We start from the raw sequence: 12,223 nt of genomic DNA, 5'->3' as shown, positions 1-12,223 counted from the left end.
CCCCCCCCCCCCCCCCCCCGATCGCATGGACCCCAAGGTCATCCTGCCCTGCCACCTCCTCGCTTCCAGACCGCTCTTCGCACCCGGCTTGCGGTCCACAGCCCTCACTGCAAATACTCAAGCACCTTCCCCTGTGTCACACCTGCCCATAAAGTCCCAGTCCTGGAGCACCCAGGTGCCCACCCACACCATGCCTTCCCCTGGCCGCCAGCTGCCCCAGCACCACCCACAGCCCTGTGAGGGGTCTCGAACTGGTCTCTAGTCAGCAGCATCACGCCTTACCCTTCACATCCATTCCCTTCTCCCCAACCTCCAGGCTAATGACCTCATGTCAGGCTTTGTGACAAGGCCCTCGAAGCCCACACATCTGCACGTCAGGATCCACATACGAGGTTAGGTCTGCTCCCGTCTTCCTTATCATTAGGTCCAAGGAAGCGCAGACATACGCTTGGACACCTATCCACCAAGGGCGGCTCCTACCTAAATGTTCTAGATGTTCTTTGCTCTGCCCTCTGAATGCACCCTTTTTCCTTCTCCATTGGGTCATTTCAGCATCTAAACATGCTTGAATGTCTACCATCATGATAAGCCTTCTCTTGACCCACAGCCCCTTCCAGCCACCTCCCAGTTCCATTCCTCATGGTAGTCCAACCCCTAGAATAGTTACCCACAAAGCTCTTGCCACATCTTTTTTTAAAAAAAGTATGTAATATTTGATATTACGTATGGGAAAGAAATGCATAAGAAATGGTGCTAGGACAACCAGATAGTCACATGCAAAAGACTTGGGATTAAATTTTCATGACCTTGGGTTAGGCGAAGGCTACTCAGATAGGACAACAAAAGCACAGTTAAAGGATAGAGAAGTTAGACCCCCATCGAAATTAAAAATGTTTGCATTCACAGGACACCATCAACCTATAGAATGTGAGAAAAATATTTCCAAATGACAAGTCTGATAAGGGACATTTACCTAGAATACACAAAGAACTCCTACAACTCAGAGATGGAAAGACAACCCAAGTGAAAAACCTCCAGAAGGATTTAAACCCATTTCTCGAAGAGGACACGTAGATGACCAATAAGCACATGAAGAGATCATTAGGGAAACAGATCAAAACAATGAGACACCACGTCATACCCGCTTAGGACCAATATAATCTGAAGAACAGATAAAAGCAAGTGTTGGCAAGGACATGGAGAGATTTGAACCCTCCTACACTGCTCATGGGAGGGAAAAATGATGCGGCCAATTTGAAAACCATAGCCTTTAAATCCAGAGTTACCATAGGACCCAGCCATCTATTCCTAAGTGTAAATCCAAAGGAAAAAGACATGTTCACATAAAATCGTATACACAAATATTCGTAGTAGCATTAATCATAATAGCCAAAAAGTAGAAATAACCCAAAGATCTTTCAGCTGATGAATGAACAAAATGTCCTATGTCCATACAATGAAGGGTCATTTGACAATAAAAGAATGAAGAACTCATACATGATACAATATGGATGAGCCCTGAAAGCATCATGCGAAGTAAAAGCAGCCTGTCACAAAACATCATGTACCGTAGGATTCCATTTACAGGAAATTTCCAGAATAGGCAAACCTAGAGAGACAGAATGTAGATTGGCAGTTCTCTAAAGCTGGGGTTGGGGGCACTCATGTACACGTGAGGGACGTGGAACGTCTTGTGTTTACTTCTCATTTGGTTTCTTCTGTGAGAGGTTTGTTAGGTCTCTTGCCTGTTTTTCTACTTTGTACTTCCAGCTTTTTCTTATTATGTTCATTATATATATTATGTAAATTACATAACATTATGTATTTGGGGTACAATTCGTTATGTGTTACAAAAGCTCTGATTTGTAACTTGCATTTTCACTTCGTCTTTAGATTAGTAGTTATGCTAGAATAACCACACAGTATTATTAATGTAGTTGGACTTGTGAATCTTTCCAGTTTCATGGTTTGCTTTGTGTGTGTCTTATTAAAGAAACCCTTACCTATCCCAAGGTCATAAGCATTTTACTATTTTTCCTAAAATTTTTTTCTATTTACATGGAAGTCTGGTATATATCTGAGATGTATTTGTGCATGAGCTGGGAATTTTTTTGACAGATAACTAGTCATCTTAGAGCTACTTAATGGCTATTCTTTCCCTAATGATTAGCAATGCCCCTTTACCAAGGCTCCACTTCTGAGTAGGATTCATTTATGGACTCTCCATTCTGTCTCAATGGGCAATTGTCTACCCCTGCACCAGAGATATGCATTTAACATTACATACATTTCATGTATATATTTTGTATGGTATACATTTCTATAAATCTATTTTATAAACTATATATCTCGATATCTGGTAGGGCAAGTCCCTCCACTTTATTTTTCTTCAAGAGTATCTTGGCTATTATTTGCCTTGTGTTTTGTTTTAACAAGATTTAATTTTTTTTACTTGTCAGAAAGAGCACAAACAGAGGGAGTGGCAGGCAGAGGGAAGAGGGAGAAGCAGGCTCCCGACTGAGCAGGGAGACTGATGTGGGATTCGAGCCCAAGACTCTGGGATCATGACCTTAGCCGAAGGCAGACGCTTAACCAACTGAGCCACCCAGTCGTCCCACCTCTGGTGTTTTTATATAAGTTTTAGAATCACCTTGCCAAGATTGCCAAAAAAAAACTTGGGATTTTCAGTGGGAATTGAGTGAATCTATGGATTGGAACTGACATTTTTATATCGCCTTCCTATTAATGAACAGGATACATATCTCTTCGTATTTAAAAATCTTTGATTTTAATAAAGGTTAATTTTCCATAGAACTTTTTATAGAACTGTCAGATTGATTCCTTGGGACATTATTGCTATTATAATGGGTTTTTTAAAAATTATCTTTTCCAACTATTGATGCAATCACTATAGAAATCATATTTCTATACATCTACCTTTTAAAACGTTTATTGCTGGGGCGCCTGGGTGGCTCTGTCAATTGAGCGTCCCACTCTTGGTTTGGGCTCAGGTCATGATCTCAGGGTCATGGTACCAAGCCCCGCATCAGGTTCAGNAGGAAGTCGGCCTGAGATTCTCTCTACCCCCCCACTCCCTGTGCCCCTCCCCCCAAAAATAAATCTTTTAAGATAAAACTCTTATTGCTTCCAATAATTTAATAGGTTTTGTTGCTTTCAATGTAGATAATCATCTATGAACAGTGACAGTTTTTGCCTCCTTCCCAATCCTCCGATTCTCATTATTTCTCTTTATGCACTGCAGTGGCTAAGACCTTCACTACAGCACTGAACAGACAGGACAAGAGTGGAAGAACTTGTTTTGGTCCTGATTTTAGCGCTTTAACATTAGAAGTGATTTTTGCTCTGGGATTTGGGTAGATACCCGTGTTAGGGTTAAGAAAGGGACCTCTATTCCTATTTACTAAGAGTTTCTAATCACAAGTGAGAATTTTCAAATGCTTTTTCTACATCTCTTGAGGCGAACCCCTGATGATTTTGCCCTGCTCACCTCTGCAACCTCAGTGCTACCACTTTGCCCTCCTGGACATCACCTCAACAGAGGAGCCTGCTCCGGACGCCTCAGATCACTCTGCCCCTTGTCACTCACCTCCTCCATGGGGACCTTGGCCACTCGGGCTGCAGTCGTAAAGCCTGAGGACCCGTGTGATGTCCGAGGTGCTCAGGTTCCATCGCTGGCCAATGTGGACACCGGGAGCCCAGAGCGGTGTGATGGTGGGCAGTCCACGGCGGCTGAAGGCAAGCCTGAAACCCAGCAGATGGGGACCTGAGTCCAGATCACAGTGAGGGCTGGGAGGGCAGCAAAGAAGGGAGGAAGGAAGGGAAAGGGGTCCTCACCTCCCATAGTGCATCACTGATGAGTAGTCATAGGGCACCAGCATGTTGCTGTTCCGAGATTTGATGAAGTTGATTTCAAAGCCTAGGGGGTGGAGGGAAGGAGGAGGAACAACCACAAAACTTGGTGATGGGGGAAGAGAGCAGGGGAGTGAGGGGTTGGGGGATAGGGGTCTTCCAGGAACTTGTAACCTATGTGAGCTGAGGGGTCCAAAACTATAGCCAGATGTGCCCTCCCCTATACCAGTCCCTGGTCCCCACCTCCTTGGTGCCTTTACTTGCTACTCTTCCCCTCCCCCCCCCCCAGGAGGGGTCCAGACCTGCACTAGCTGGTGTGGAAGCACAGGGACCTCCTGACTCCTGAGGAATGCCCTCCACTTCCTGCCCCACTCGAGCTCACCTGGATGTAACGATCTTTGCCGAACCTACACTTTCCACGGGGTCGCACACTACTCAGTGTCTTCCACGCCCCCGACCCGAGAGATAGAGTACCTACCCTTCAACCCGGCTTCAGAGACCCGCTAGCCCATCATCTGCTGTTGAACTCCCGCTTCCCAGCAGCAAGCCACCTTGCTCTTTCTGCCTCAGGTTTGAGTCCAGCACTTCCCCACTGGCCAGAGCACCCCCTTTTCCCCATCACTGCCGTATGTGCCTCTAGAGAGTTCTTCATCTTTCCTTTTAAAAACCCTTAAGGCATTAAACACTTTTGAACAGGCACTATATTCATCTGGTTCAAAAGTCAAGAAACGTTGATCTATAATAAGCCTCCCACTCCATCCCCCTTCTGAGTGTCTGCCTCCCCATCCCCAGTTCATTACTGTCATTAGTTTGTATATCTTAGCAGTTTGCCCTGTACGTAATACAAATGTATTCTCATTTTTCTTCATTCTTAATAAATGGGAAAATCGCTTAAGAAAACCACGCAAGTTTAGGAGTGCTGTTGGTTTTCTAATTCATTCATTTCTGCTTTTAACTTCATTAATTCCCCCTTGCTTTCCTTTTTCTTAACCTGGATTGAAAGGCTTATTTTTTTCTATTTTTATTGATATAAGTATTTAAGTCCACACATTTTCCCTGAGCATTGCTTTAGCTGAGAACCATCAGTTCTAGTGTGTTGGGGTTTTGTTTTTGTTTTTTTAAGAATTCCTGCAATTCTTTAACCCTGGAGCTAAAAGAAAGGATTATTACTGTTGTTTTTTAAACTTTAATTTCTAACTAGATGTTTTTGGTTTTGTTATTTTTTAATTTTATATTACAATCAAAACATTTGAAATAACTCTTTTTCAAATATGAAGTTTTTCTATCATATGGTAAGTTTTCCCAAGTATTCCATGAGCACTTGGAAGGACTGAAGTCTCTATTTTCAGGGTATAGTCACTATCATCACCCCTCTTCCTTAGGCTAGTCTTGGATCTCAAACTCCATCCCTTGTCTCATTATAAGGTGCTACCTAAGTTCCCCCCACATGGCACCCTTTCTCAGGGGCTCCATGCATGCTGGTCTCTTGAGTACCCTCCCCCACCCATTTCACCTGGTTCACCCCACAACAGCAGCAGAGGCACTCACACCAGAAGCTCTCCGCTTACAGGAAGCCTTCCAACCCTTCCCCCTCCCCCCACATTGCCCCAGACCAAATTCCTGATCATGTATCTCTTCTACTTCCCTCCCTCATGAAGCAATGGTCTCTACTCTTCTTACCTCCTGACTCAGGCTGTCACCTCCCCCACCACAAGCGAGGGATCCCACCATTCCCAAGACCAGATGCCCAGCACTCAGCTCCTGCTCACTGGCATGCAACACAGTGGCCCACTCCCCAAACCAGCCTCAGCTCTGCCACTGCCACCTTCTGGGACATGGTCTCCCCGGGCTTCCTCCGTCCCACATGCCCGTTGGTGCCCAGCTCACAAGGACTGAGCCCCTGCAGGGCTGGCCTCAGCCTCCCGCATCAGACACTTGGCACACACAGCCCACTACTTCCAGGGCTTCGGTCTTGGCTCCACGGCTGCAGCTGGAACACAGCCGCTGCCCCAACCCCACCCAGCAGCGTCTGGCACAGGAAGGACTGCAAGGTGCATACGCAATGAACAAGGGTCAAAGGATACCACCAACTCCAACCTCAGCTAACTGGCTGTGTTCATGAGGAAAAAAAAAAAAAGGAGACAAAGCCAATAGCGATGCCCTAGCTCAGGCAGGACTACGGGCGGACAGATGGAAGGCTTGGAGCCCAGAGCAGTAGTAGCTGGACAACCTCCAGGGCTCAAGGAGAGGCAGGAGCCCCACCTTCCTTGTGGTAGAAAGACGGATGACCTCTTCTAAAGTGGCAGGCAAGTCAGGCCCTGGCTGGTGCCCTCGCACCCCAGGATCCCCATGTCCAGCCTGTGCTGTGCACGATTTGGCTTACCTGGGAGGATCTCATTCCAGTTGATTCGAATATAGCGGTCCCGATCAGCCCGGGAGTGCTCATGCCAGAAGCCCAGCACGTGCATGAGCTCATGCAGGACAATGCCTGGGCCTTTCTGGAGACAGGTAGGTGACAGGGACACCACCTGCATCCCTCCACTGCGTCCCACACTGGAGAAACACCTGCAGGGCCAGAAGAGAGCACTGGGTAGGCACCAGCCCCGGGATGCAGAGCAGGACCCCTCCCCTTCCTCTCCCAAGTCCTGAGATGAATGACCACCAACAGGTAGTCCCCGTTCTAGGTTCTAGGCTTGCAGTTCCCAAGTCCCTTCACTGCCCGGCCATCTGTGAAATGGGTACACGGAATTCCCACTCCCACCCTGGGGTACAAGGAGGACAGAGGGGTGGAGAGGAGCACCGATAACAGAAGCAGCTCATTGAACGAATGTCCCCATCCAGGGGTCCCCAAGTCTACGCTCTCACACGTGATCTTCGGTCCCTAACAAGCTAGGAAGTGGGTACTGCCATCACGCCCATTTCCGAGCCGGCAGGAGAGCCTCAGAAGTTAAGCGCTTGCCCGGTGTCCGGTGGCTCCTGCACCCGGAGCCGAGGCCAGGTGGGTCCCGCAGAAGCCGTGCCCATTCCCCAGACCATGAAGTCTCCTCAGAGCGTTTTGGGAGGAGGGTCAAGCACCTCATTCCCCTCCTTCTCCACCTTCTGCCCCGAGTATCTGTGGGCCCGGCTCCCACCCGGCAAACCACTCAATGGGCGGAGCGGCTTTGGACCTGGGAAGCCAGGCCCAGAAACAGATTTTAGACGCTGGCTTGGGTAAATCCCGGCTGAACTCAGAAGAACACAGAGGAAGTCCCTCCCCCCCACGCCCCCGGGAGCACATACCCAGACATGGGGATGATGGAAATGAAGTCTCTCTGGCCCTGGTAGGCGACAAACCTGATGCAGGTGACGCGTTCAAACTCGGCAAATGCCTTCAGGAGGACCTCGCGGCTGGGTTTGTCTGGGGGAGGGGACACCCTGGCTGAACCTCCAGCAGAGACCCCCAGAGCCCTCGTGACGCCTCACAAGTCTGCACGCAGGGTTGGAACGGAGCTTCCAAGCATTCTTCCAAAATGGAAATGTCAAGAAAGGGCAGCCTGAGTGTCGTGGGGGGAGGCGGAGGGGGAAGCTGGGTCCCAGACAGGCCCTCACTGTGCCACCCTGGGTAGGTCCCAGTCGTCTGGGCCGTTTGGCCTTGAGATGGAGCAAATAGCCCTAGGGACCCCCATCAGCTCTTCCGGGCTTTTAGCCCTCCCAGCTCTGGGGGCCCTCCGGAGTAAAGGCTTCTCTTCCTGGGAAGGGGCTCTCTGATGGTGATGGCGAGTAGAGGCAGAGGGAAGAACTTCAGAGGAGTGCAGGCTACACAGGGGTGTAAGAGGCCGGGGCCACAGGGAGGCCCACAGCTCCCAGGACCGAGTGCACATGCCCACTCACCGTACTTGCTGGAGAGCAGGAAGGGGACCTCCACAAACCCCCCGTTCTTAGGCCACTTGTTGCTGCCCGCTGAGAACAGCCGGAAGGGACTCTGAAGAGAGAGGGCAGTTCGGGGACCTCTGGGGACACAGGCCAGCTAGGCTTCTTGCCCCTGGAGGTGCCACGTCTCAGGCCACAAGAACCAGGAAGACAGGAGAAGCAGGATGCAGGTATGGGAGGGTGGGGATGGAGGGACGTCGGGGGCCTGCTAGGTGAGTTCCGATACACAACACGACCCTGTGTTCTGCAGAACAGAGCTGTAACTTATTCCATCGGCAGAAGAACAAAACCCAGGACTTGTTCCTGAAGAGGCTGACGAGGAGTGCCAGTCCCAGGGTGGGGCCCACTTCAGAAAGGGAGCAGCAGCCCCGTCCTTCCTGAAACCCGGACGGCAGCTGAGCATCCCCGAACGTCCACAGAAAGAGGCAGCAGGGTCCTGCTCAGGCTGACGCTAAGGCAACATCCCTGGCCTTAGCAGCTCCTTTGCCCCCCCTCTTCCGCCAACCGAAACCCTCTGAAGCATAGGCTTTGTGGCACCCCAGCCGGTCCTGCCCTGCTGGCTACCACAGGTCTTACTGGATTCTGTTCCCCCTCCCAGTGCTCACTGGGTGACCAGGAACAGGGGCCTCGTCCAACCCCCCAGCCCCAGCCTTTGGCTCTGCAGCCCAGCCTCACGTTGAGCCAACAGCGGGCAGCCTCCAAACAGCAAAACCGTCTTGCTCTCACCAGGTCACAGTCCTGTTCAGGAGGACACCTCTGCCACCCAGTCACTTAAAAGATGGGCCTGTTCTCCTGAACACCGTGCATTCTCATCTGCCTGCCAAGTCACCCCAATTCCCACCCAGCCTTCTCCCTTTCTGACTCCACCCCTCCCTTCCCACCAGGTTGGGGTCCAGACTGTGGCTACCACCTCCGGGGTTCCCCACCACTACCTCCCACCAGCCCCTGCTGGTCTGTGCTCATCTCTTCCTTCATTCCAGTACTTTCTGAACACCTGCTCTGGGCAGAGTACCGAGCTGGATCTTGAGGACTCAAACCCCCTCCTTCAGGAAGCCCTCTCAGGCTGACTGCTGTTACCACTGCCGATGTTACCCTCCCTCCCATTCAGTCTGGCTGATACCTACTAGAATATTCACTGTGACTTTAACAAGAAGGGGTATCTACCAAGCTGTGAGCAACAGATGGATCCCTCATGTGTCGCACCCCCATGACACCGGAGGCTGGGCTCCAAGGCCTCTAACATGGTCTGTGAAGTTATTCACACCCATGTGTATACATGCTCACACTCACTGGCCGAAGGATATCCCCCTCGAGGAGGAAGCTGCTCTCTGGGGTCTCCTCTGGAATGAGCCCTGGGAAGAAGGGAGGGATATAGGTGAGCCCATGCCCTACGCCCACCGGAGTCCAGACTCTAGGGACAGGCCCAGCAGCAACCCCGGAGTCTGTCCTTCCCGACTCTGAGGCTGGAGCTTCCCTAGGCCCTCAGGCTGTGTGACCTCAGGCAAGTCATACAGCCCCTCTGAGCCTCCAGTCTACAAACATACGTGATGCTTCTCAGCCCAATCACATCTCTCCTTCGTTGAAACACAGTCCACGGCTTCCCCAGCCCATGCAAATCCAGTCCCAACTCCTCCCTCTATGCTTGGGTCTCTCTGCTAATCAGGAGCAGCGTTTTCCTCCAGCTGCCCCTTATGTCATCCCCCTCTCCAGCTCAGGCCACACTCAGGGAACATCCCCCATCTAATCCTCCCCATCTGTGTGAGTCGGGGCCCTCGCAGGGACAAGTGACCGATTCCAGCCCATACCACCATCGCAGGACGGGGTCTGGCCCCCGTGAGCCTGGCTCTCCGGCTCTCTCCCTCCCCACGTCAGCCTGCCTCTGCTTCTCTCCAGCCTCAGTTTTTGCCACAGCTGGCAGCCCTTCTCCCCAGCCTCTTTACTAAGAGGTCAGTCCTACAAGGAGTCCCAGAAGAGGGTCTGGCCCTGAGGTATGTTGGGGGGGGGGTTCCCTAGATGCAGAGCCGGAGCTGGGGAGGTACCTGCGAGTGATTTATTGAGGGGGCGCTGGGGAAGACCCAGGCTCTGCGGGACTGCAGCCTCGGCCTGATTCCGCAGGAGCTCTGGACCCCAAACAGCACCACACCCTTGTCTCACACGGAGGCCAGGGGCCGCTCCATGGCCCCCATGAGTCTCTGCGGGCCACTCTGGGCAGGGGAGGGAGTAGCTTCGCAGGCACCCCTGGCCAAGGGCCTTCAGCTGTGAGGCCTTAGCAGCCAACATTCCCGGCAGCTGGGGACGGCGTGTGCTTCCCAGTAAAGGGCATCTCAGATAGCTGTTGGGCCTCCGGCAGCCCTGGCTAAGTGTTCTGTATGGCGGCTGAAAAAAATCAATGCCGGGGAAGTTGCAGATTGGTTCTAGCTACCTCCAGACCAGTCACAGTCACCGAAAGGTGGCATACAGCCCTGCTCCGGCTCAGCCATGCTGGGGCGCCATGTCGGCTCACAGAGAAAGGGCAAGACCACATTCAGGAGATTCTCATCCCTCCAGGCAAAGTCACCCCTCCCCCCAACGCTTCAGCTCCAACCTCCAAACTCCAGTCTTTTTTATCCCAGCAGCTTCATCCCGGGTTATGGGTTATCTATATGCTGGCCTTCTTCAGCGGAGATCCCCAGACGCCTGGGGTCTCATGCTGCTTTGGCTCCCCCCCCCCCCAGCTCACCCGCTCACACCTGCCGCCCATCCTGCCCCAGGTGGCTGACATCTCCAACATCCACTAATGACTTAGGTCAACACCAGATGGAGCACCCCAAAGACCCGTACTTTTATCAGGCCGTTTTTAAAAACCTAGGCTTTTCTCTCTTCTTATAAAATAACAAGCCAGTAGAGAAGATACAGAAATATAGACTTTTTAAAAAGTCACCCATAGACCTAGGAACAGCCGCTCATCCAGAGCCCAGTGAGCTGGCTCCTTTCCAGCTGGTTCTGCTCGTCCGTGTGTTCAGCACGGTCCTCACCACACCACCTGGACCGCTTCAAAGCCCCTCCATCCCACAAGAAGACATGGTGCCCTCACCTTGGTTAATCGCAGGGATGTCCTTGTCCCAGGACGTCTGGGTCTCCTCAGGTTTGAGGCCCTCTGAGAAGCTGGTTCCACAGGCCTCTGGGGAGCTGGAGGCGGAGGGTGCTCCTAGGATCAAACCTGGCCCAGACAGTGCATACTCATGATGCCCGAAGTGCCCTCACTGGGGAGGGGGGGGGGGGGGGGGGGGGGGGGGGGGTGGACAGACAACCAGAACCAGGCCCTTCACAAAGGCAGGCCTCCAGAAAGTAGTCCTGGGAGACTGCCTGGCCTCCCCTCAGTCCCAGCTGGTGACAAGACCTAGACAATCTGAGGAAGGAGCTCCTTTAAGGGGACCAACACTGGGCTCCAAAAAGCAACCCCAGATTCCAAGTATCTGTGTGTATGAGGTAGGGGAGGGACAGGAGAGGCGGGGACAGACCTCAGACACGCACACTGAAGGCAGTGGGGCTAGTCCGGACCCTCCCCCATGCCTCCCTTCTCAGCCCAGACCTCTGGAGAGTGGACTCAGACTGGGCAGGCCTGGCACGCCAGCAGAACGAGGGCGTCTGGAGTGCCACACCTTCCACCTCCTGCCAGGTAGGCCTCTGTGTTCAGGGTCTTCAGGAGGCCTCCCCTTGGCGCCACTTGGAGCGGCTTTCTGGGAACATCCCTGGAGAGCCCATTCTCTAAGCTATTCAGATCAGTTCGGATCCCTGAAGCCTCCAGTCACACCCTCTCGCCTCTACCCGCACTCTGTGTAGCCAAAACTCGAGAAGGGCGAGGCAGCCCACTTACCCGGCAAACAGAGCAGACCCAGCACCCATGGCCAGAGGCCTCCCATTTTCACGCAGTCGGGGGTGGGGATGGGGGGCTCCCGCAGCGAGCAGGAGCCCAAACACCCGCAAGGACAGGCCCGCCTGATAGCAGACTTAACGCCAGCCCCGCCGCCCACGCACCGCTTAAATAGCGTCTTCTCCAGCCCCCACCTGCAGCCCCGCCTCCGCCAACTCCACCTGCAGCCCCGTGTCCATCAACTCCACCTGCAGCCCCACCTCCGCCAACTCCACCTGCAGCCGCTCCCGCTCCTACCTGTGTTCCCCACCCCCACCCCCAGCCCCAGCCCAGGCCGGAGCCTTCCGGACCCTGGTCAAATCCTTCCCAGCCTGGCTGAAGTGGGGGAGAAGGTGAGAAGCCAGGCACAAAGCACCGTGCAGGGTCGGAGGGTACCACTGGAGAGTGTGCCCCTTATGAGGTCCCCTCCCACCACCAGGGGGCAGAGAAACATCACAGAAGGGTGCTGAGGCGCGCGCCCTGGGGTGGACCTCATCCTCCAACAGGGGGAGACCGCTTCCCCCCCCCCCCCCCCCCCCCCCCCCCCCCCCC

The 12,223-nt window shown here is 52.8% G+C and overlaps 1 protein-coding gene across 1 annotated transcript in view; it reads right to left on the bottom strand.

Moving 5' to 3' along the window:
- ASTL (astacin like metalloendopeptidase) overlaps positions 1-11,681 on the bottom strand; it is a 12,891-nt gene extending 1,210 nt beyond the window's left edge. The window contains exons 1-8 of the mRNA XM_008700537.2: positions 11,636-11,681; positions 10,853-10,978; positions 9,070-9,131; positions 7,741-7,831; positions 7,150-7,267; positions 6,254-6,435; positions 3,856-3,937; positions 3,608-3,762 (exon numbers count right to left, since the gene is read on the bottom strand). Of these exons, the coding sequence (XP_008698759.2) occupies positions 3,608-3,762; positions 3,856-3,937; positions 6,254-6,435; positions 7,150-7,267; positions 7,741-7,831; positions 9,070-9,131; positions 10,853-10,978; positions 11,636-11,681 (862 nt within the window). The remainder of the gene's footprint in view (positions 1-3,607; positions 3,763-3,855; positions 3,938-6,253; positions 6,436-7,149; positions 7,268-7,740; positions 7,832-9,069; positions 9,132-10,852; positions 10,979-11,635) is intronic.
- Positions 11,682-12,223: the final 542 nt, after the last annotated feature.

Source organism: Ursus maritimus, unplaced genomic scaffold (genome assembly GCF_017311325.1).
Source record: "Ursus maritimus isolate PB19 unplaced genomic scaffold, ASM1731132v1 scaffold_6, whole genome shotgun sequence".
Taxonomy (NCBI): Eukaryota; Metazoa; Chordata; class Mammalia; order Carnivora; family Ursidae; genus Ursus; species Ursus maritimus.
The sequence above is the reverse complement of the archived record's forward strand: the minus strand, read 5'-3'. Positions and strand labels throughout refer to the sequence as shown.